Raw genomic sequence first — 22,138 nt, 5'->3', positions numbered from 1 at the left:
GCTTGGTCTTACCCCTGCAAACCACAGTTTATCAACAAGGTCTTGGTTGCCCCACCGGGGCTGGACACCCCCCGCTGCTTCTCTCTTAAAACCGAAGCTGCGTTTGGCGGCTGTTTCTTGCAGGGCACCTGCGTAGTGGAATCTCTCAAATGAGCTTTGTTGTATCCGGGGGGTGGGGGAGTCCTATGAGGGACACTGTTCGTACAGGCCATAAAAATAAGTTGGAAAAGGCCTGGTGCATTGCCATGCTGGGTGCAGGAAGCCGTGGGCAGCTTGCTCTGAAGCGAAAGGTTGCCGAGGAGGAAAAACAGCCAATTTTGGTAGTCACAGTCAATCCGCCATGAGCAGGAGCAGTCTGCCTCCCAATGCTGGTGGTTAAAATGCAGCAGTGGAGGGTCACTAGAACTGGGCAGCCTTTCATTCAGCCAGATTTCTTGGGTTCAGCACCTTTCTTCCTTCACTGGAGCCTCCAGATTTAGCAGTACTCTACCTCTAAATACTACTTACAACCCAGCGGATGCGTTCCTAATCTTCAAAGAGTATCTGAGTGACAGGCTGGAAAAACCCAAGCAGGAGCAAAGAGCAAGTCTTTGCAATAAGCCAGGATTCCTCAAAATCCCGGCTTGCTTATCTCACGCATATATGCTCAACGTTAGGCGCATTTTAAAGATAAGAAAGTTTGAGGGACTGAACTAGAAAGTGCCCAGAAAAAAGTAAGGGGAAAAAAGGTGTTTGAAAGGTTTAAAAAAGGGCAAAAAGTAGGTTTGCAGAAAACTCAAGACCAAGGGGGAGAAAATTCAAGGATCGAGTACAAGAGATCCTTTTCTAAGTCTGTTTTCCCACATCAACCAGGCCTGGGTCGCTGCTTCATCCCTTTGGGAAGAGAAACGAGAAAATCTCCATTTTTGAAGAAGCTCTGGATGAAGGCCCTCACCCGGACGGCTTCTCCACCCAGGCCTCGTGGTGGAGGGGCAATTATAGCTGGCCCTGCTTCGCCCTGAAATGCCCTTTAGATCTGCACCCAAGCCCCACGAGCGAGGAGGGACGGATTCCAGCTGTTTTACGAACCCCTCCTCCAACGCAGCCGTCCATGCAGACGGATGAGCGGAGGGACCCTTGTTGGGGGGCAATGGGGGTTCAATCCCCAACCCATCGTAAGGGTGAGAGTTTGGGAAAGGCTCGTAGGTTATCTTCCTCCCCCGTCCTCTCCCCAGGGGAACACTTTTTTTTAGCTGCTGCTGTTCCAACACTTGCCCTAAAGGTTTTAAAATTTAAAAAAAATCCTTTGGCAGAAGGATTGAGCGGGGAGGATTATTAATAATGCAAGACTGAGCTGCCAACAGAATGACATCTTCAAGGCTGGGAGCCGCTGAAACGAAATCGGGGGGGGGGTGCGCGTACCCGTGGGGGGTATCCCAGAGCTGTCACTGACATGGGACCCTTCCCACCCAAGGTGCCCGTCCCACCCAAGGTGCCCGTCCCACCCTTCGACTTGCACCGTCCAAGTCCCATTCAGCTCCCCTGCCCGTGGAATGAAAACGAGAGATCTCACCTGGGCAAAAGCTAAGCCACTCCCTAGCACAGGATCGCCGCCAGCCAGGTAAACCACCGGCCCCTCAGCCCAGCCGTTCCTGGGAAATCAGGGCTGGGTGGGATCAGCACACCAGCTCTTGCCCGAGGCTTCCCGCATCTTCCTCACTGACAGACAGCAGCATACGGAGACAGGGAGCAGATGAACTGAGCAAAGCCAGCCCTTTGCCCCGCGTGGGACTGGGCCGGGGAGGGAGCTCTGCAGAGGGCAAAGGTCCCCTTTTCGGCGGTCGCGGTGGCCACTTCCTCCGGTGCCCACACGTCCCTGGACAAAGAGCCCAAGATGCTTCATAGTTGTTGCCAGTGGCAACCCGTTTCTATGGAGATGACAGAGCAAACTCCTTGAATGCTGGACCAGGCGGGAGCGAGGATGCTGGGAACGTGGGGTGCTCGGCGGCCGGGGTCCCTATCCGAGACTAAACTTCTGTCGAGGCGCGGGGGCGAGAGAAAAACAGCTGCCGGGCTTGCGCTGTGCTGCCCGGAGGGAGCCAGCAACGGCTGAACCCTAACACTGGATTAAGAAAACACAATTGCAGTGTCCACATGACACGCCTCGCCCAACCATAGGATGGCAAAACTGCATGACACAATTTACCAACCCTCCATCTCCCCGAAAAAAATGGGGAGGTTGGGCGCAGCAGGGGGAATTCAGACAAGAAAAGGAGATGTGATTGGGAATCTCCCCCCCCCAAAAAACCCCAAGGGGACAGAGTTTGGTGGGATTTGGCCCCAATCTGTGGCACGGGGACTTGGTCTACGGGTCGCAAAAGTGCACAGCGTCTCTGGGAAGCCACCCAAAGTCTCAGCTGGAAAGATCGGTGGGGTGGCATTTTCCCTTTACCGGCAGAATTGTGCTCCCAGGTCTCGAAAAAGTCGGGCCAGGACCCAGGATGAGCCTGTGCAGGCTGAAAGAGACAGAGAACAAGTCTCTCGGGTCCCACCCAGGTTTAGCCGCTTGGAATGGCTGCTTGGAATGGCCAGCCCAGGTCCGTGCATCAAAGCCCGGGCACGGGAAAATGGGGCCCTGACACACCCGAGTTTGCATCCTTGGAGCTGCCCCCGAGGAGGGAGCAACGCAGCTGGAAATAGAAGACCCCAGACCCTTCCTGTCTCTCCGATGGAGCTTGTCTGTGTGCGTCACGGTGGGCAGGAAAGTGTGCGGCTGGCAGGAAGCCACCAGGTGGCACTGCAGGCCAGGATTTTTCTGCTGGGCACTTTTGAGTGTGCAAAGAAGGGGACATTTTCAGCCAAAGGTGCCTCTCTCTCACACCCTCTTTTTAAAAAATTAATGTACAATTCAAGATTCAGAGACATTCGGACACCTCCCCGCAGGCGCTTTTCAAGGAATTTTTAAAGGGAGTTGCTCATTTTGGGGTGGGGGGTGAATCAGAACCAGGCTCGCGTGAACCATACGCAGCCACAATCTGGGGAGGGGGGATGTAGCGAAGATGGAGCAAGTGAACGGGGCATGGTTTTGGGGGAACCCCCACCTGCCACCCCTGAATCTGGCCCAGTTCCTGGATTAAACCCGAGTTCTGGGACGATCCGATGGCTGGATTTCCTTTACTACTAAGAAATCAGTGAAGCTATGAAGCAATTTATCGTATCGTGAAATATTCAAATAATGGCAACCCTGAACTGTTCCAGGGTGGCCCCAGAACCAAGAAAGCGGAAGGAGAGGGCCCTCCAGTGAATCAGGCTGGAGGATTCAACCTGAGCTCCTGAGACGGGTGCAGAATCTCACCAAAGCTCTTCCTTTTGCTGCACCCACAAGGTAGACTGTTCCTAGACTTGGAGGCTTTCCCATTTTTGGATCAGGCGGGGCCCTCTCTGGTCCAGTCCCCTGCTTGGAACAACAGCCAACCAGATATTGTCTAGGAAGAACAAATTAGTCGTAACCGTTTTCCGTCGCTGCTGACCACCCAACGTGGCTAGCCATACGGGTGAAGGCAGGCAGAACGTTTCTGGCAGAAGTGGGATGCTGTTCTCATTTCTAAGAAACGGGCTTCTCTTTCGCCCGGGCTCCCTCTGCACAGCCCCAGTCGGCAAGCGCCCAGGTCATCAACCGCCATCTCCAGGCCCCTCTGTGTAAACCGAGGAGAGAGAAATATAAAATATCTGGCTGCTTCGCCCGCGCAGGGCCTAACGTGGCATTTCCCTTCCCCAATTTTGCAGGAAGCCGGGGCTGCACGATCTGAAAGCTGAATTCTGATGGTGCAGAGAGGCAAGGGGTGGGGGGCCGGCCCCCCAGCCCCACTTCTCCCCTGTCCCGTCCCGGCTTTGGAAATGAATTGAAACCGCTTTTTGCTCTGCGGCACATGGAGGAGGAGGGCGAGGGACCAATTTCATGGCCTCCACTGCACCCCACCGTGCAAAGAAAAATCTCTCCTGGGTAATTTCCCACGAAATCCGCCAAGCCGTTTGGGCAAACTGCCTCTTCCAGAAGGACCTGTGCAGCTTTCCCAGACCTCGTGGGAGGAGAAGCGATGTGGCGAGTGGGGCCACCACCTCTGGCGCCCCAGTGACGATGGGGGAATTGGGCTGTGCCGCCCCGTCGCCTGCTCCCATCCCCTGCCCAAATGTGCGCGTTCCTGCACCCCTCGGCCTCGATTTGGCCCAGGAGTTACGGGGTGGCTCTCCTTGCGGCCTCTGCGAGACTTTTCCTGACCGTCTCCAAACCCACGATCGGAAATGCTTCCCTCTTTTCTCGCAGGACGCAGCTGCTCCAGCTGTGCGGCATCACTGGGGTTTTGTGCTAGCACACAATTAGACGGTTTAAACAGCTGCCCCGGCTACGGATTGGCCTGCTCCTCGGAAAGGCAGACAGTTCCCTGAGCGCGCCGGATGACGACCCCCAGGCTTTTCTCCAAAGCTGGGGGGGCGACAGGGGGGCTGCAGCCCACCCTCCATCTCTTCTGACCTCTGCTTTGGAGGATGGGGTCGGAGCGGAAGCCCTTCACCCGCACGGCTCTCGGTTGGCTGCTCTGGCCACAATTGGGACACTTAAGAAAATAAATAAATTGTGATTTAAAGGGTGAGCTCATCCCTGGCAGGGCTCAGGTGTTCCTTCGGGGGCGGGGGCTGCTTCCCCACCAGCCACCTGCCCCGTTTGGGGAGGGGGCGTCTGTGAACATGAAGCCGGAGGAAGAGACGGGTCCCCGATGGACCTTCTGCTTTAGCAATCAAATCTTTTCACGTCCAAGCTAGCCAAGAATGATGGGGGGGTGGGGGGGTGGGGGGGGCGGCCCAGATGTCTAGTGGAGAAAGGAAGGGACCGAGAGCGGAGAGGCACTTAAGGCTGCTGGGATCTGCCAGATGTTCAGGGAGGCTGAACAGGCAGCACTGGCCGCTGTGTCTGGGGACCCTCCCCCAACCTGGCTGCCCCCTCGTTCCCGGAGTTGTAACCCAACTTATTTGGAGGGCATCTGCTCGGGTAAGGCGGATCAACCTCCAGGCCTTCTGGGCAGCCTGTTGGCACGGTCAGTGGGTGCCCACGGCCCAACATTTCTGTGAAAGAATCAGGCAGCGAGGTGCTGGAGAAAGGCACGTATTTGCCCCCCCCAAGAAAGGAAATGGTAGGAAAAAATAATTGCTCTTTAGGAAGACCCCTTTGGTCATCTAGGTGGGCTGCTGCATTGAACAAGTCAGGAAGAACCCCACGTGCAAGAGCACTCTACCTTAGAGGCACCAAGCCACCAGATGCGTTCCACAACAAAGTGTGAAGCCTCCGTTCCCTGAAGCCCAGAGTTCAGGTCATCCTCCTTTAGGGACCGCAATTGGGACTGTCAACTCGGTTGTTAAGCGAAGCGGTCGCTAAGTGAAACCGCAATGGGTTATAGCAGGGATTCCTTCCTGGGAACTCCCACTGTGCTTCAGGACACAAAACTCACGCGTGGACACGTGCCCTCACCTTCAAGCACCTGCATCAGATAGTGTGCGTGCACGCACACGTGCGCACATGTGCACCCCCCCCCCCGATCACATTTTCAGATCCTCTGTGCTGCAGATTCTGTGCTTGGTCTCTGTTCTTAACCGGGATGATTAAACCGGTCATTAATAATTCTTCGTGACCGAATTAGGTGGTTTTGTTTTATTTTTACTTCTCTTATATGAAGTTAAACAATGAAATATACACATATATTAATACTTTATGTACATTTTTTTTAAAAAAAAAAGTGCTCCAAGGAAGATGCCAAATTTTCCACACGCGCTCCCCCCCACCCCCAATCCTGTGCACGTGATAAAAAACAGAAACAGCTTTGCAGCCTTCGGTTCTCCCTGTTCGGATGGCTCTTGGCAAAACGGGTCGGTTTGCAGACTTGCCGCCCCCCCCCGAGAATTTCCTCAGTTTCTCTTCCGGAGAAGCGCTTCGCTGGCCCTCAAATTTTGGAGAGGAGCAGATTTAGGGACTCACGGCAGTTGCGACTACAATATTAAACATTGCTACAATATTAAAAGGATTCTTCCCCCCTCCTCTTGTTTTGCATGTTTTTAAAAAGAAAGGCGTTTACTTATTTATTTTTCTTTTTTTGCAAACCAGGTGTGCAAAAGCCACCCCCTGACTTTGGGCATGTTGGAAAACGTCTACATATTTTTCTTTCCCGCTCAGGGAGGTTCCCCAGCAGGGAGGGAATGAGCTTTCAAACCTCTCTGTGGACTAGCACCTTGCGCAAGCCGATTTTAAGAGCTGGCTCTTCCAAACTAAGCCGACCAAGGATCGAGGAGCAGGTGCGGATGAACCAAGCCGGACAATGCTTTAAAACTCTTGGGAAGGAATGTTTGGGGAACTCCTGGAGGGGCATAATTTGGCCTTCACCGAATTCTCCGCCATCGAACAGAACGGAAGAAGCTCTTCCCCAGAAAAAGGGGGCCATCAAAATGCAAGAGAGCCGGTCGGACCCCGGCTGAGCTTCTGCCTTTGCGCCAGAATCTGAGACCACGGACGGGAGGTTGGGCACCAAGTCTTGAAGTCCTTCCCCCGCCAACGACCGCCGGAGGGAAAGGCCGCGAGTTCGAGTCTCACGAGCCCGCTTGGAAAGCCGCTTCGCATTCCCCGTTTTTCGGCCGCCAAACCGAAGGGAGCCGCGGCCTCCTCTTTTGGGAGAAACACACACGCACGAACACCAAAAGTGCTACAAAGACAGGCTGGGGGCCGCCCTTCCCACCACTAAGCAAACACGGTTCTCTAACCCAGGAAAGGTACAGGCGGGCCAGCCCGACACGAGTTCAGTTCACTCGGAGTTGGTCTGCCGAGGAGCCGAGCGTCCCTCTGCGTTTTGGAGAGCCCGCTTGGCCTCCAGAAATGCCCCCGGGTGCCAGGCGGATGCCAGCGGGACTTGACAAAGCCACCACGAAACCTCTTCTAGGAACCCCCCGGCTCCCATTTGGCTCCACCCGACAGCGTGAAATTCATCCTTCAAGTCTTTCCAAAGCGATAACGCTGACTTTTGAGTCCTCGTGCCAAACGGGGAATAAAAACAAGGCTGTTGAGAGGCTGGCTCTGGCCGAGAGGAAGGAGGGGCCCCGGGGCCCCCACAGAGGCTCCTTTTCCTGGCCACCTGCTTGAACGTGCCTCTGCTCTCCCCAGTGGGTCTGTGCCCGGGGCATTTCGCCAGCCTTCGGAAGCCAAATTCTGTGCCCCTTCACAGGGTGCAAGCCTCGGGTGGGAGAGAGATTCTTTGCATAAGGAATGGGTGAGGGTGGGCTTTGCCAGGCCGCCACCTCCATGACCCTCACCCATGAGGTAGGGAGGAACGGCCAGCTTTGATAAGGGGCCCCTCGGGGCGCCTGGACGGGCCAAAGAAGCTTCCGGAAGCATCTTGCGGGAAGAGAGAGAGAGAGAGAGAGAGAAGGAACCAGGCGTCCCCCTCGCCAAGCTCCACCTGCCCCACCTTTGTGGGACCTTCCCTCTCACAAGGCACAGTGGGATTTGTAGTCCTGGTGGTGGATGTCCTCGGACACGGCACAAGCGGACCTTCCCTCCGGGCAGAGCGACGGGCTCCGACCTCCCCGGCTCGGGGTTCAAGGGACAAGCAAACCTCTCCTTCCGGGGCTCAATAGTTGAAGGGGCCAGAGGGCTGGGCGGGCGGGGAGGAAGGCTGGAAGAGGGGCTGGGGGGCCGTGCCCGGCTTCATCAGGGAGACGGACCGCTTGATGCCGCCGTGGCTGGGCAGTGGGACCTGGTCGCCGTAACTGTGTTGCCTGGCCAGGAAGATGGCGTGGTGGCCCTCATGGGGCACGGAGGTCCCCGTGGAGTGCATGCGGGTGAGGAGGGCCGGGGGCAGCCTCCCCGCCTGGCCGAGGCCAGGCTGGCGCAACAGCAGACCCCCGCCGCCCCCCCCAACGTTCACGAGCTTCGGGGCGGCGCAGAGGGAATGTCTGTGAGCAGTGGGCCGGCTCGCCTTGTCCGGGCAGGCTGGCGAGGGCGCGTCCGGAGGGATGTCCAGCCGCCGAGGCAGCGTGGAGGTGCTGTAATACGGGGCGCTCTCGAGGTTGGGGATCTTGGGTTGCACCCGGTTGGCGAAAGCCACCGCCGGCGGGAAGGCGGGGGGGACGCAGCCCAGTCCCTTCTGGGGGGAGTCACTGGCCCCGTGGAGATGTTTCAGCAGCTCTTCTAAGGTGGTGACCTCCACGCCTTTGGACAGGTAGCCCTGGGACGGCCGCACCAGGATCCGCTCCGAGTTGGGGATTTTCTTCTCGTCCAGGTAGCCCGCCAGGGGGGCATCGTAGCCATGCAGGTGGCCGGGGACCCCTCCCGGGCCGGGGAAGGAGAAGGCGTTGGGGACCGACGTGTGGAAGGGCAGCGCCTTGCCTTGAGACTCCTTGGCGTTGTTGAAGTTCTGGTTCTTCTCCCACTGGTTCCGGATGGCCTTCATGTTCTTCACCGGCAGCTCGGGTGTCGACTCCGGCGTGGGCAAGCCGGAGAGCTCCGGGTGCTCTCGGAGCCCGGCCTTGGCCACGGCACTGGGGAGCTCCTTCTCGCTGGGCAGCAGCGTGGTGTAGAGCTGGGGGGCGGCTGTCTCCATCAGCCCCTCCTTGGCCTGGCTCTCCAGCAGGGCGTTCATCTTGGCCAAGCTCCGGAGGGAGAGCGGGCGCTGGATGCCATTCTCCGGGTCCTTGCCAGGGTGCTTGGCTCTCTGGAGGCTGTGGCTGCAATAGCAGGAGACCAGCAAGCCGGACAGGAACGCGCCCAGGACGAAGGCCACGAAGACGCAGCCGATGAGGAAGGTGAAGTGGACCGACTGGGCACCGTCCTTCGCATCCGACTCCTGCCTCACTCCTAAAGCCGCAGCAGGAGGGGGAGAGAGGAGAAGAGGGTCAGCGCGGGCAGCGGGGCACTCTCCTCCCACAGAGACAGAACAGCTCAACTGAGTCCCCCAGCGGGTCTCTGTTCCGCTTGAGCGAGGATCTCCAAAACTCCCTGAGGCATGCAGGGGGGACCCCCCATTTGGCTGAGCCCCACTCCCTGGGGCTAAGCCGCTTTTTAGGGCCAACACAGACCCCGTGTGGAAGGATAAATGGGGGACGAGGGATGGAATGAGGTGGAGATGTTAGTAGGAGTAAAAGCCGTTTGGGAAGACAGCGGGGTGCTCCCGACATCCAGCAAAAGAGACAGGCAACCGGGATGGTGCTGGACGACCAACGAGGTTCCCACGGTCCTCGCTGCACCCCAAAGCCTTCTCCGCGCACCAGCCTCGGGAACGGAGCAATACGGCCCTCACCCCCGAGCGAGCAAGCGTGGGCTTGCACTGTCTTGGCAAGCGTGCCACCCACTTGGGGAAGCCAGTATTGCCATCCCCGAGGACACGGAGGACGTTTTCTGGATCCATCCATCTGCAACCGTCAAGAACCGTCAGCAGAGGAGGAGGAGAAAGACAGGACTTTGTCCTGGATGTGTGCGATGCGGGTGCACACACACCCGGGGAAAGGTGCGGGGTTTGGATCGTTCAGCCTAAAACCAGGGGCCCTCTCGGCGGCCCCAGGCGGGTCAAGGGCTCCCCGGTTCCTAAAGCCAAGGAGAAATTCATCCCAGGAGGACTAAAACGGAGTGCCCGTTTTCGGGAAGGTGGAATGGAGTCCAAAACTCCATTGTGGATTAAAAATACCTTACAGAGGTGTTTTTTTTTTAAAAAAGCACTTTTAATGAGTCTGTTTTTTTTAAATAGTGTAAATGGTACAATTACATAATAAGGAGACTCAATTAAAGGAAGCAGAACATGTCAATGGCGGTAAGGATACCAAAATAGAGACATAATTTATGCCATCCTTTTAATGCTCCAGAATAACATCGCTCTGTTTCAGGAGAAGAATATCTTTATTTTCACTGTGCCCTGTATAAAATTAAACTCACTTACCTAACCCTTCTCTGCCCACCCAGGGCAGGGGAAGGTCTACAGATTAAGCATCAATGCCTTTCCTTCACAACTAATCCGGTTATGTATTTTTGGGGTGGGGAGGAAAGGCTGGTGATTTTTACGCATCGTTTCTTTGACCCAAATCTCTCATGACATTCTGTGAATTGTCATCAGGACTTTTAAGGTCCAGACCGAGCAACTTAGTCATTTTTATCAGTTAAAGTCATTTCTCCCTTTCGCTGCGTTAAACGGCTTTCTGAGTCACCGAGATAAAAAAAGAACACAGTAATTGTGCGATACGTATAAAAACCCACGGCTGTGTTCGCAGAACCTGGTCAGCCGAGTCAGATAAAGACTTAGTGACCCCACTCGTACAGCATGCAAAACCTGGCTAAAGGTAACCTTGGTTTGCTTTACTGAGGTTTGGTGGGTTGGCACAAATCCAGCCGATTTGGCGAGGTGACATTCTGTGAACCCAGAAAATGGGTTAGTCCAGCAACCAGGTTAAGGGCATCGTGTGAACTCAGCCAGCGTGTGCAAAGAGAACGTATAAGCTCGCATGAGTGCGAAAGACAGCTTTTGTGTAAGAATGAGTGTGCCAGAGAGCACCCGTCGAAGAGTTGGTGAGCATGACTTTTTGTACGTGTTTTCAATTAAAACAGATCGAGTGCGAGCTGTTTTGGCTCAGAGAACTGGGAGAAATCACCAAGGCGGTGCGTGGCTGGCTTGCCAACGTGGAAAAAGAATAGAAGGGGGGGGTTGGGGAGGGGGGCTGGGAGGCAGTGGAGATGAGGACAAGTAAGGAAACAGAGAGAGGGGCTTGAGGAGAAGGCCAAGAGCGAGGAGCTGAAACGCCAGGAAAGAACAACTATTGGGAGGCTCAGAGTTGGACCTGCCTCTTGGTCCCTCCTCGAACCCGCTCTGAGCAGCCGTTCACCCACACGTTTGGAAAGAGGCCTCTCTGGCTGGGGGTCGAGGCTCTTTGCCCCCCCCCCCATGCTCCCACAGAGCCTTTGGGCCAACTCTCCCAGGCCTGCCCCCCGGCCCATGCCCGGAGCTGCCATTTGGACGCCAGGCGGAATCAAAGGCAGGAACATTTATTGCCCTCCTCAGTGGGCAAAGATGCCCCTGGTTCTCAGGCCAAAAGGGTCAACCCAGTTCGTGCTTTCAAAAGGCAGGGAGGTAGGCAGAAGGCGACAGGGGAGGCGCAGAGCAGGCCAGAAAGCAGAGAGAGCTTGGCAGTGCCTGCCCAAATGCTCTGGGTAAACCCTGAGGGTGGTGCCCAGCGATAGAAATGAAAGATCTGCCGTCGCTGAATTTGAAGGGCCAAGATTTGAATTTGAAGCGCTCCTGAAATTCAGGCGCCAGCAGGAAGGTCCCGGACAAAGTAGAGGCGCAGAGTAGCAGAGAAGGGGGTGAAGAGGAAGTTCTGCTCAAGGGGTGGTGGCTGGCATGGGAGCACCTCGCGGCAGGTAAAGCACCCCTTTCTACCCAGGTGAAACATTACAGGCGTGGAATGGGCACACCAACCCGGAATTGCTCGCAATTTGCCCTCAGCAAACGTCAGCAGAACCGGCAGCTTTTCCAACCCGCCTTGACTTGTTCCAGGAAAACGAGCAATTGGTGACCCCCGTTCTCCTGCTGGCCTCCCCACCTCTGACATCTGGAACACGTGTGTGCAAGTGGCAGATGCCCAAGGATGGGGAGGGAAGCATGGGCAAGGAATCTGACCTGCGCACCCGATGCCAGCCTGGAAGAAGGTTGCAGGGAGGCAGATGAGGGTTAATCACAATGGGCCACGGGGCGCTTAGGATGGGGCCCAAGTCTGCGAGGGCTCCCATGTGCTGAGAGTGTGCCACCAAGCTGGGGGGGGGGGCTGGTTGGCATCCAGAAAGACGCCTTGAGACCTCTGGGAAAAATCCGTTCCCCCCAGAAAGCTGCATGGTGGAACGTGGAACCTCCCTGTTCAGCGCAGTCTTCGGCAGGATTCGGCAACATATTAAGGTCAACATCTATTTGCAGCTGTTCTCAAGGAAAGCCAACCGGGAAATGTTTTTTTAAATTCTTTTTTAAAGAAGAGTCTCCTTTTGAAAAGGGGGCTAAAAAGTATTAACATCGTCCTCTAATCAACTATGAATTCTGGCTAGTTTGGAAGCACGGTCCAAAAAGGCTGTTTGTGGGTCATTTCTGCCCCTCTCAGCTCACCCATTTCCTAACCCAACAATGCCCGTCCTGTTTTATTTTTTTTTTCCGCTCGCAACCACGACTTGGAACCGACTCAGGTTTCCAGCAAACTGCAAACATTTGCACAATCTGTCTGGAAACTCACTTTCTGGGGGGTGTTTTGCTTTTTCACGTTTTTCAGTCGAGTTTCGCTTTTCCGGTTTATGCCTTTCGAGGCGCTTCTGTTTATCAACGGGAATCTCTCACGCACCTCCGTCCTCATCTCTCTGCAATCGTTTGAGAGCCGGTGCCAAGGGTCTAAGTCTGACTTTTATGGAAAGTTCAGGAAAAAGTTTTGCCCCTGGAAAATTGACTGTTCTGGTTGATGGGGAATCGTAGTCCCATACCTCTGGACGCCTCCAAAATGCAAACAGAAGCAATTCCCTTTTTAAACTTTCAACTGTTAAATACATTTTCGCTAAGCGAGCCCTTTTCCGCGAGGCTTTTTCAAGACTGCTTTCGTGTATGTTTGGGGGGGGGAAAGGGATGGGGAGACTTTTCCACTCTCCTTTTTGTTTTGGGGGCTCTTCTCTTGCACTCCAGTGCAGGAAAACCGAGGAGCTTGCAAGTTTCCCTCCAGCCCTGCAGACATTTCATCGACTGCTGAATGTTTTATCTCCGTTGCAAGGTAATAAAAGGGCTTTAAAAAAATCAGAGGCGGGGAGGGGGGAGATCAGGAAAGGAAGAAAGAAACACGCCAGCTTTATCTTGCCTGCCACAGCTTCCCCCAGTTTCTAGACAAAGCAAAGTCTGGGGGATTTTTTTTTTCCAAGAGAGTCTGAAGCGGCCAATTTCCACCGAGCTGCACACGCGGCTCGCTTCTGGGACGAGACGGTTTTCGGTGGAACGCAAAAAACCTGCAGAACCGTTTAACCAGAATATGCTTGCACCATCTTCTTGAACCAGCTACCCTCTAGAGCAGTGTTTCTCAACGCTGGCATCTTTACAATGCATGGACTTCAACTCCCAGAATTCCCCAGCCAGCCTGCTGGCTGGGGAATTCTGGGAGTTGAAGTCCAGACAAGGTGGATGGGGAGTTCTGGGAATTGAAGTCCACGCACCTTAAAGTTGTCAAGGTTGAGAAATAGATAAAACGGGCTTCACGTTCAGAGCTCGCCTCTTTGGGTCGAAGGCAACCCGAGAGCGAAGTTGTTCTCGCGCAGACGTCTAAAGCCACATGCTTCGGGGCATTTGAAAGATTGTTAAAACATTTGAAGGGGGGGACGACATTTTGGCCCGAGCAGCAAGGGAGAAATACAGACCACGATGAAGTCACGGCTGGAGCCACGGAGGGCCAACGCGGACGATAAGAAATCGCAACGGGCCTGCAATGTAGGCTGGCTTGCAGGAGAACCGTTCAGCCGCTCAGCCCACGTTTGAACGTCGGACCTTATGGTGAAGACAGCGCGTCCCCCCGATGCTCTTGGATTACAACCCCCATGCTGACAGTGGATGGTAGGGTCTGTAGTCCCACCAAAGGGGAAGAGAAAAAGGCCTGGAGTGCTCCTGGCCGTGCCACCTTTCTCCCCTGGACTGCATCTGAAATAGCGCCCGCTGGGTCCCTCCTGCCCGGACGGGTGCATCTTCCAACCCCCGGCCCACGTGCCCGCTGAGAGGATGCCAGCAGGCACCTCAGAGAGACATGCAGTGCACAGGTCTGACGGTGCACGGCCTCGCTCGCATGCCCCGACGTTCTGGGTTGCGGGTTAGATTTCGCCCGCTGCCCGCCTCCGGCCTGGGTTAGTGTCCTCGTGCAGGCAAGCGTTATGGGGGTCACGGAAGAGGAGCACCTCCTTACCCTGCGTGCTCACAGCCATGTGGAGGGTGAAACGGGGGTCCCCCGCACCAGGGGCTGGGTGGGCGCCGGGAGCCAAGCTAGCAGAGGGAGACCCCGGGGGCGCGTCTGAGAAGAGCCCGGAGACAGCCGGGGTGGTCTGCCGCTCTCCTGCGTCAGCAGGGACAAAACACCGTCAGGGCTTCATTCCGTCTTTCCTCCGCGAGCCAAAGGCGGATGGCACGGAGGCCTTCCCACGTTCCCAACAACACCCCTCCAGGGCAGGGTGGGACAGAGAAACGGGGGGGGCTGGACCTGAGTCTCTCTGCTCCATCCCACCCCGGTGGGGCGGGTATATTTGTGAGAAAGGGTCCAGGTGCCATTTCTACATGGAGGGCACAGATGCCCGGCCACCAAGCGCCCATTTGGCTGGTAAACAAGCCTGGCCATTTGCTGCCACCACCAACTCAGAGATGGGCAGCGCCGGATCGATGCCACCCAGAACCGAAAGGCTGAACCGGGGGCCTGTTCTGTGCTGGAAGCCTCCCCTAACCCTGGTTTCTCTGCTGAGCTTTGCGACCGCCAGCCACCTCGAGCTGCCCACGTGCCAGCCGGCCCCCCGAACGCCCGTGTCTGCCCCCACCGGGAGCCCCTTCCTGGCGGGGGGCTTTGGCATCTCCTTGCAGGGAGCAGAAGACAAGCAGAGGAGGTTTGCAAGGATGGGGGGAGGACCCAGGGTGGGCCAGTGCTCCAGAAGATCCCATCCAGCTGAGTGGATCCCGTAAGCTCCCATCCACCTGATCCCAGGAGCTCGGGGAAAACGCCGGGGGAAGATGGAAAGAGCTTTTTGGGGTGATGAGAAATACCCTGCTCTCCCTCCCTCCCTCCCCAGATGCCTCCGCTCTGCGCCCCCCTCCTTTTGCCCCATCACAGTAGCCTCCCCGCCCCCGCCTCGGTCCCCCTCCCCCCCAATTCAATCAAGAGATTTTGCTCCCCTGCTGTGTAATTAATGGAGTTGCTTTGGATTTAATTTCCTTCCTTCCAAAGGATTAGCTTCACAGTTGCCCAATTTGGAGGGAGCTGGAGGGTGGGGGGAGCCAAGGGGAGGGAGGAGCCCCCCCCCCGTGATCCTGGCTGGTGGAGGGGGGGCCGGCCGCCTCTTATTCCCCCGCAAAGCAAAGGGAGGGGCGCTGCTCATTTATTCGGAAGTCAGAAAGCTCAGCTTCAGGGCCCCACCGGCTTCTCCACCTTTGCATCCCCAGATTCAGGGGCTGAACTGATAGATTCCCTCCTTCCCCAACCTGGCGCCCCCCTCCCCGGTAGCATTTTCAGAGTAGCCCATTCGTGGGAGACCTCCTAACAGATGCACAGAATCCATGTTTATGTCAACCCCCCAGCCCCCTTTCTGCAAAATCTTTGCTGGAGGGGACCCTGGATATCCAATTCCTCAAATCCCACCTGTGGCCCCTGGAGGGCCACAGGGCCCCCTTCTTGGAGGGTTCTTTGCAGAGATTCTCCCCTGCCCTGAGAATCCCTGGCCCCACCCCAAATCCTTATAGGTCAGTCATCCTCTTTGGTTGCATCCCCCTTTCCCCATCAAGGGAGGGGTCCGTCCTGTCCAAACGGAGCTAACCCCCTCAAAAGACACGTCTCACGCGGGGCACCCAAGAACATCCTTTTGCCCGGGACCCCAGACCCCGGATGTGAGGCTTGTGGACCCCCCTCCTTCAAAGAGGGGGTTTAGTTTTGAGAAGGGGACCGTGGGTTCCCCAGTGGGGTCGAAGAAGGCGAGCCGAATATTTGCAACATCTGGATTTGTCAGACCACCGCCTTCAGCCTGAACAGCAGCCCGCCAGTTGCTCTGGCAATGCTCAAAGTCTTCCCACGGGGTCTTCCAGGGGGGCAACTCCCCACCTTAGTATTGGGGGAGGGAGCCAAGCTGGCAAGCCGGGAGGAACTTAACCCACGTGTCTGAAATGGCCGTTAATGTCAGTCAATGTCTGTCTGTTCATCACCCCCTGCAAAGCACCAGTTAGGGTAGTGTTTCTCAAACCTGGGGACTTTAAGATGGGTGGACTCCCACTCCCAGAATTCCCCAGCCAGCATGGCTGGCTGGGGAATTCTGGGAGTGGGAGTCCACCCATCTTAAAGTCCCCAGGTTTGAGAAACACTGATTTAGGGGACTGGGGTAGGCAACTGAAAAGCAGGAAGGCGTGATGGGAGGAAGGAGATGAATGGGGAAGAAGGCAAGTCTGGCCGAGGACGGAGGGTACTGACCATACGCCGAGTCGCTGAGGCTGTTGTGCTCCCCCGTGGACGTCACGCCATCTGGAACAGAAAGGGGCAGGTGAGGGGCAGAAACCGAAAATACCCAGCTGAGCCAAGGGGGCACAGCTGGAAAGCAGAGGGCAGCCGGGTTGCCCATGCCGGGGGCCGCCTTTCCCTGGAAAATCAAGATGCAATCACGCTGTGGCCCCAAGAACGCATCGCCCCTCTCTCTGAACCAGGATCCCTTGGAGGGTCATGCCAGCACCGAGACCGCCCTGTACGACTGGCATCTTCACCTCCTCCCAACCCGAGAAGCTTCCTCTTGGGGGTGCCGCCCCTCCAACGTTCCTCCAGGCCGAACGGTGCCAACCCCGGCGGCTCGTCGCGTGCCCGTCAGCCACGAGCCAGAAAGGGGGAAGGTGATCGGGGCATTGGGTGAGCGTGGCGGGCGGCAACCACGCTCGCCCCGTTGTTGGGCTTGACAAAGGCGGTTTTTAGAGCCGCCCCGGGATTTAGCGGCTCCCCCCCCCGAAAATCACGCACCTTGACAGTTGGGCGAGTGCCTGGCTGTGCTTTCAACATCTTGCTCAAATCCGCTTCTGCAGGGAAACGGGGAGACGTCTCATTAAATTAGCGGCCGCTAATTAATCAGTTGGGCGGCATCCAGAAGAAGGGAGGGGAGAGGGAAGGAAAGCGTGCAAAGGGCCCAGAAGCGACTCCCGTTCTCTGCTGGTTGAGAGAAGAGGAGCCGGGGCGGAGCGCAAGCCTCAGGGTTAGCAAATTGCACCGGGGGGGGGGAGCAAAGATGGGGGGCGGAAGACCCTGAAAGAGAGAGAAACCCTCTTCATGCATACCCCAAATCTCAACCTCTCTCTCTCTCTCTTTCTTTTTTTAAAAGTGATCTTTATCAAAGCAAATTGAAAAGCGCGTTTCTAGTCCTCATGGCCGGAAAGGAAGAGGACGACAAAGACGGTCAAGGAGGCCCCAACCCAAATCCAACTTTGGGTTTCTAAATGCCAGGCAGGATAAGGGATGGAAACAGCTGTTTCGTTTCGCCTTTTTTTTTTTTTTTTTAAGAAAAAGCTCTTTTTCTAGCACGTATTCAAAGGGAGTAATGCAAGTTAGCGCGATAGCAAACATTTTAAAAATAAATGCAACGCGCTGGGCTGACCTGGTTTCGTTGCCGACGTTTGCACAAGTCCCGGAGGGGAGCCAGACGCAGTAGGGATCCCGGGAAGCGAGGCAGCTCCTGCAACGAGAGGGAGGAGGGGAAATGCCTGCCCCCCCAAGAACTGTGTGGAGAAATCTGCTCCACAGGGTCGTTATGAGCATCAACCCCCACGTTCCTCGGGGGGCGGGCTTGGAAGATAAAGCACATCTGAGAGGGGGAGAACGGCTTGGTTCCCAGCTCTCGGTCACCGCGGAGCCTCCAGAGGGAGGCACAGTCTATCCCGGAGCTCCACCAAGTTCTTCCTCCGAACTCCGAAGCCTAGAAACGGCGGCCACGATTCGGCACATTCCAGACCACAGGAATATTCCAACTCTAGCACCCCCCTTGGCTAAAATATCTGGATTTGGTAGAGGGGAAGATGCTCTGCTTCGCCTGGAGCAAGAGAACCCAACCGACTGGGCTGTAATGCTGCTTTCCGCAGGCCCGGGCCCTCAAAGCAATTCACAGGATGGCCCCGTGGCTCCCCCTGGACCACACCTTCCCCAGCGCCAACGGCCCCCCTTCCCAGGACCCCCCCTTGCCCCCACGGCTGCCACAGCAGGAAGAGATGTGGGTGCCCTCGACCCTCCTACCTCCGGCAGGTGCTGTGGGACCCGCAGCGGCTGAGGGGCATCCGTACCACGCAGCCGGAGAAGGCCACGTAGAGGGCGTGGTTTGCCTTGTCCAACTCCAAGCCCAGGACCTGCCGATCCTCGCGCTTCACGCTACACCTGTGCAGGAAAGGAGAGGGCGGCACGGGTGAATTCTCCCACTCTTGCCAAGCTTCTGGCTGCTCGCCTGTGACCGTGTGCCAGCCCAGTGCATGGCAGTGGGAAATCTAGCATTAAGAATAATTCTATCTATCATCTATCTATCTATCTATCTATCTATCTATCTATCTATCTATCCATCCATCTATCTATCAATCAATCAATCAATCATGTATCTATCAATCATCTATCGGATACCTCTATCTATCTATCTATCTATCTATCAATCAATCATGTATCTATCAATCAATCAATCAATAATCATGTATCAGATACCTCTATCTATCTATCTATCTATCTATCCATCTATCTATCAATCAATCAATCATGTATCTATCAATCATCTATCGGATACCTCTATCTATCTATCTATCTATCTATCAATCAATCATGTATCTATCAATCAATCAATCAATCAATCATGTATCAGATACCTCTATCTATCTATCTATCTATCTATCTATCTATCTATCTATTTATCTATCTATCCATCTATCTATCAATCAATCAATCATGTATCTATCAATCATCTATCGGATACATCTATCTATCTATCTATCTATCTATCTATCAATCATCATCGGATACATCTATCTATCTATCTATCTATCTATCAATCAATCATGTATCAATCATCTATCGACCTCTATCTATCTATCTATCTATCTATCTATCTATCTATCTATCTATCTATTTATCTATCTATCTATCTATCTATCTATCTATCTATCTATCTATCTATCTATCTATCGTCTATCAGATACCTCTATTTATCTATCATCTATCAATCATCTATCAATCATCTATCTATCTATCTATCTATCTATCTATCTATCAATCATCTCTGTGATACCTCTATTTATCTATCAATCATCTATCAATATCCATCCATCCATCCATCCATCCATCCATCCATCCATCATCTGTCTATCATTATTTATCATCTGTCTGTCTGTCCGTCTGTCTATGACTGGCGACAGCTTCAGTGTAAATCTGACCCCGCGGGTACGAACGAGCTGTATTCCCACACAGCAGTGTGTGGATTGCGTGAAATATCTGAAAAAAACACATAAAAAGACATCCTAGCAAAGGTTGGGGTTTTTTTAAATAACAAGGTGGAGACGCTTTTGCCAGTTAAATGAATGTTTCCCTCATTTCGCCCCAATTGCGCCAGCGGACAACTTTCAGCTCCTTTTCCACTCCTAACAAGAGACAGAGATTTGGGGGCACCGTCGTTAGGAAAGCCAAAAAAGGTAACGCTTTATGGCAGGGGCTCCATCGGAAATATACCAGGCCGTCTATATTTTATACGAAGAGTACATGGAAACCAAGCCCCAAATGACACCATTGATAACAACACTGCAAGGAGAAGAGCTCTGAGAACAGCAGCGTAACCGCCTGTGGCTGGAATAAGCGAACAGTTACGAAGGATAAGTTATATCACGTTCAGTCTGATACGAGCAAAACGTTCTGCCAACTCTTCTGCCGAGCCAAGCTGGCTCCGACGGTCTCCATCCACGTGTCCTCGCCGTTTTCTTGGGAGCCGTGCAGAAATTTGCAGTTGTCCTTTTTCCAAGTTCGCAGCCGGGCTGAGCCTCACATCTTGGGAATTCCCGTGGCCGCTCTCCGGCTTCTCCGGATCGGCCCAGATGGTTTAGATGATCCTGCTGTTAACTGCTTAGCTGCATCTTCACTGGCCTTCGGGGGAAGAACGGCTTCGGAAAAAGGCAGCCCTGACCGCTTTTGGAAAGTTTGCAAGCGAGAGGCGGACAAAGTCTTTTTTTTCCCCCAGCACCAAGGGTCGGAAAGGACATTCTCCTGATTCTTGACCTGGAACCGAGCAAGGACGGTGCAGATTGGGGGATCGGGCCCGGGCTCCCTCCGGGAATGGCAACTGCAGATTTTAAGGGAAAAAGCCCCTGCCCATCCAGGAAGCATATGGGGAGCGAAGCTGTCATTTCACACCAAGGAGAGCACCTGCAAATGATGTTAACGCTGCCGGCTGAAAAGCGGGGAGGGGGGGTAATGCAAATTGCACTCCGGCGTGGGAGGAAGGGGGCCGACTGTGGGGAGAAGCGAGGGGAGCTGTTCCAAAGTGGGGAGAACTAATTCCAGGCAGAACTCTTCTTAAGCAACTCAGAAGCGGAATGAGAACAGATTTGGACGGAAACGTCCTTCTCCCTCCACCTCCCCAAGCTTTGGGGCCAACAGGGCTGGCTGCTTGCGTGCGTCTTTTAAATCATTTGCAGGAACCGTCGGTCCGAAGACCACAGGGCAGGGCCACTAACACCAAGAGCAAATGTGCCTTTTTTGCACCTCACCGACTCCTCTTCCGGCGGCCTCCCTGCCCAGAAGAGCAACACGGGGCCCTCTTTCTCAACCGTCGGGCGGGAATCCAATTTAACGTTTTCTGCTGCCCTTCAGCGTATTGCCACCACACTTCTAACACCGAGTGGGGTTTTTTTCCCCTTCTTCTTTTGACATCTTGGAGGAAGGGCTGGGGCTGAGCCACCTTCGGGGAGACCCAGCTCTATCTGCCCTTCGGGCAAAGTGGTGGGTCGGAGCCCAGGCCCCCCAGCCCGCCTCCGCACGCTCGGCTCCCGGGAAAGAAAAAGGCGGGTATAGATATCGGGCAGCACCCGAGAAAAAGAAATGTGTCGGGGAAGATGGCGACTTGGCACCGCTGCTGCAGGAAACGGCGTGTGAAGAGAGATGAATTTTAAAAAGTAGGGCTGAAAACAAGCAGGATTTTCACCGACGGGTGCAGAACTGGCAGGCGGTGGAGACCGACGTTCCGCCCGGATTTCTATTTACCGTTTTTTAACGGCCAATCGGGAGGTCTGATTTTATCAGGCTGAGACGAGGGGACCCAGCCCTCTGATGCCCACTTCTCCCTTGGCACTCGCTGCCCCCCAAGGGGACTCACCGGGAGGGCTGGTAGACGGAGACCTCTTCCAAGAGCAGGGTCTCCACCGTGTGGTTCTCGGTGGGGCAGGAAAGGACCTTCAGCACCGTGCCGTCTTCCGAGCCCAGGAACAGGACGGTGCCGTTTCGGAAGGGGCCCGCCGAGGCGTCCACGACCAGGCGGGTCAGCCTGTATCTACGTGGGCAGAGACAAGGTGAAGCCCTTGGCACGCGAGGCTCGCCCCCAGAGCAGCCCGCTGCAAATCCGGACTCTCATGTTGATCGAGGACTGCCGGTGCCCCAAGATGGAAAGGCAGAGGGGTTGGAAAAGGGCAGGCGAAGTGGATGGACATAAATGGCGATCGCTCCACCTCCCATAATTCTAATCGTCAGCCCTGCCCCTAAAGGGGCGACTCGCCCTCCCTGCCCTCCAAAATTTGACCTCATCTCCAGGGGGAAAGCACAGCAGAGCAGGGTCAGGGGGTGGTTTTCAAGGCCATCTCAGCCACCTCGGTTTCCCCCCAGCCCCGGTTGTCCCACGCCCCAAACGGAGCTGAAGCTGCTTGCAAATCTTCCGCACAGCTGGCTTTTAATAATAATAATAATAATAATAATAATAATAATAATAATACTTGTGAAAGAGACCCGCTTCTACCTGCTGGAGGTCTTGGTGAACCAAGGGTGCTCCGCAACGGAGGGCACAGCTTCATCCAGGAGGGGGTAGGATTTGATGAAGCTCAGCACGGCATCGGGAAAATCGTTGGAGGTCCGGTAACCTGCGGCTTTGCCAACTCCAGCGCAGCAGCCAGGTCTGCAGGTGGACCCCAAAGGTAATGTTGGGGGCGGGAAAGAGAGGGTGCGACCTGGCAAACAGGGGCTGCCTGAGGCTCCCTTCAGAGGCAGCTTTCCTGCCCGTGGGCTTTGGAACATAGCCTCGAGACGCTGAGGACTAGAAGCTTTGTTCTGGCTATCAATACACCGGATGGAAAAGACGGGGCTGACGATCCTTGGTTTATTCTGCAGCATCAGCTACCCTATTCGCATG

General features: G+C 55.1%; 1 protein-coding gene across 2 annotated transcripts in view; it reads right to left on the bottom strand.

Annotated features, from left to right (window-relative positions):
- Positions 1 to 5,642: 5,642 nt before the first annotated feature.
- Positions 5,643 to 22,138, bottom strand: part of SEMA6C (semaphorin 6C) — a 43,092-nt gene continuing 26,596 nt past the window's right edge. Inside the window, exons 12-19 of one of the 2 annotated variants that reach the window (XM_088137133.1) lie at positions 21,749 to 21,904; positions 21,116 to 21,289; positions 18,013 to 18,150; positions 17,381 to 17,458; positions 16,753 to 16,808; positions 16,219 to 16,269; positions 13,966 to 14,112; positions 5,643 to 8,869 (exon numbers count right to left, since the gene is read on the bottom strand). In XM_088137133.1, the coding sequence (XP_087993259.1) occupies positions 7,644 to 8,869; positions 13,966 to 14,112; positions 16,219 to 16,269; positions 16,753 to 16,808; positions 17,381 to 17,458; positions 18,013 to 18,150; positions 21,116 to 21,289; positions 21,749 to 21,904 (2,026 nt within the window). In that variant the 3' untranslated portion in view covers positions 5,643 to 7,643. The remainder of the gene's footprint in view (positions 8,870 to 13,965; positions 14,113 to 16,218; positions 16,270 to 16,752; positions 16,809 to 17,380; positions 17,459 to 18,012; positions 18,151 to 21,115; positions 21,290 to 21,748; positions 21,905 to 22,138) is intronic. The other variant, XM_088137135.1, reaches the window with a different exon arrangement.

Source organism: Python bivittatus, unplaced genomic scaffold, assembly GCF_059951505.1.
Source record: "Python bivittatus isolate LINGU-HERP-01145 unplaced genomic scaffold, Pbiv_v1 ctg000180_np1212, whole genome shotgun sequence".
NCBI classification, from domain to species: domain Eukaryota; kingdom Metazoa; phylum Chordata; class Lepidosauria; order Squamata; family Pythonidae; genus Python; species Python bivittatus.
Note: the sequence above shows the minus strand (reverse complement) of the source record. Positions and strands in the feature narration are given on the sequence as shown.